General features: G+C 32.7%; 1 protein-coding gene across 1 annotated transcript; it reads right to left on the bottom strand.

The window, feature by feature from the left end:
- Window positions 1-283: 283 nt before the first annotated feature.
- LOC108915871 lies at window positions 284-1,381 on the bottom strand. The gene is made up of 2 exons (XM_018722018.2): window positions 565-1,381; window positions 284-510 (listed from the first exon to the last, which is right to left on the bottom strand). Exons 1-2 carry the CDS (start codon window positions 890-892, stop codon window positions 362-364), a joined length of 477 nt encoding a protein of 158 aa, XP_018577534.1. The 5' UTR covers window positions 893-1,381; the 3' UTR covers window positions 284-361.
- Between the last annotated feature and the right edge of the window lie 591 nt (window positions 1,382-1,972).

Genomic DNA, 1,972 nt, shown 5'->3' with positions numbered 1-1,972 from the left:
AAATCTTAATCAAAAACACTTTGAATATTTTTTTTGTATTTTTATCTGTAAAGGCCATCTAAAAACAAAGATTTTTATAAAAAAAAAGCTTTAATTTGGACCATTATTAAGAAAGTTATGACCGAAAAACCAAAAAAGAGCGTTTTTTTTGAAAATTTTATAACTTTTAAACAAGTAATCAAAAAAATCTGAAAATTTACCAGAAAGGATTTTTTGAGGGGTACTAAAAAATATAAAAAAATTAAGGAAATCGAAAATTTAAATTTTTCGAACCGTCCGATTTGGCGTGGAATGCCCCATATATTTATATAAATGTTCTTTTTTATTAACAATTAGGAAAATGATTATCAGATAAAAAACACTATTCATCCAAGTCACTTTCTTCATCGAACTGGGGTAAATCTGTGGTCTTGGTCAATCTATTTTTGCAAGTTTTTTGTGCCATGCATTTACAGGACCAAATACAACCTATATTACTTTTCTTGCAACTGCAGACCTTGCTTCCACAATCTAAGAAAATTTAAATTTTATTACTAGAAAAATGGTTGCTACTTATTATCTTACCTTTTTTGCATCCACATGAAGCTAGAACGTTCAAATGTAAAGGAAAAGATGGCAAGGTGGTTAGAACTGGATTGACATTACCGTCTTTATCAATTTTCCATCCATAGTCGGCAATACAAGGCAATTTTGGACAGGGTTCTAAGCCATTGAGCCACACTTTCGTCTGATAATAAGCCCTCAAACAATGGAATCGCAATGCATCTTCAGTCGGAGGCAGATTTGCAATTGTTGAAGACGATGCTAACAAACCTCTTAAAATGTTTACTGACGCAATATTAGGATTTTTTGAATATAGTTTTATAATAAACATCTGAATATCCTTGAACATATTTTCTGAAAAATCATCCGTACAAATTCCATCTAAGTGTTTAAAGGATTCCAAATACGTTTTCCAACATTTTTTTTTCCGTATCCTGAAAATTGACTAGTAGTGTCACATCCTGTAAGAGCATGAAATGCAGGTAAATTTTGGATCAACTTTTCCTCCAGTTTTAACTCATGCACTGCTATATAGCGAACTGTATTTCCTCTCCCAACTTTTAACCAAATCTCTGGCGTAAGGTGTTTTCTAAAGTACAGTAGCAAGATGAGTACATCTGTGTCATTACATTCTACTACGCATCTAGTAAAACCAGAAATTTTGGCGGACAGTACATGTAATAATATTCTCGTGTCAGCTTCTTCATGGTTGGAAGTCAACAAATCACCACTGACTATATCGAAATTAGTTTTATATTCTAAGTTATTATTATATCCTCCGCTAGTAGCAAATTGTAGAGAAGCTTTAGAATCAGAATGATTGATAAGTTGTTGCGACAAAAAGTTTGTTAATTGCTTTTTGTTGAAAATCGAATGAATAAACAAATTCCATTGCTGAGGGAGTGGAACTTCAGTATTCTCTATTATTCTGTGAATTGACGTTTGGGATCCTCGTTTTTGACGTGTAATATTTTTAATAGAATTTTCTTTGTAGTGGTCAAATACTACGTCGATTCTTTGAGCATTATGTTTGTTCCGGAATATAACATTGCAAAAAATTTTAGCATATTCGCCAAATGTATTACATTTTGGAGGTTTACCTAAAGCTTGAACTGTCGCCATTCCATCAAAAATATGACAGAGTCTACCATTATCTTCAAAAATCGGCAAAGCTGTGTAGGATGTTCCGTAGCTTTCGATTATACTCCCCAGAGAACTTTTATTTGAGGGAGTGCCCAAATTTCCATTCACAGTTAAGGACATAGGAAAAGTTGTCAACTCGTATTGAAATACGTTATTATAATCAACATTTCTTCCCATTTCCTTTGCAGCCAAACAACGCTGTAAAAACTGTTGACCCTGTACTGTTTGAGACTTTTGAACATGTGTATCAGATTTTTTTTTGGTTATCCCGGGTTTGTTCAATTTT

Source organism: Anoplophora glabripennis, unplaced genomic scaffold (genome assembly GCF_000390285.2).
Source record: "Anoplophora glabripennis isolate ALB-LARVAE unplaced genomic scaffold, Agla_2.0 scaffold1645, whole genome shotgun sequence".
NCBI classification, from domain to species: domain Eukaryota; kingdom Metazoa; phylum Arthropoda; class Insecta; order Coleoptera; family Cerambycidae; genus Anoplophora; species Anoplophora glabripennis.
This window is presented reverse-complemented; position numbering and strand designations above follow the sequence as displayed.

Bases quoted from the DNA above. Each gene is read 5' to 3' on its own strand.
- LOC108915871 (XM_018722018.2), bottom strand. From the start codon at position 892: ATGTTCAAGGATATTCAGATGTTTATTATAAAACTATATTCAAAAAAT. The intron at 511-564 runs GTAAGATAATAA...AAATTTTCTTAG, and splicing joins TTCATGTGGATGCAAAAAAG to ATTGTGGAAGCAAGGTCTGC.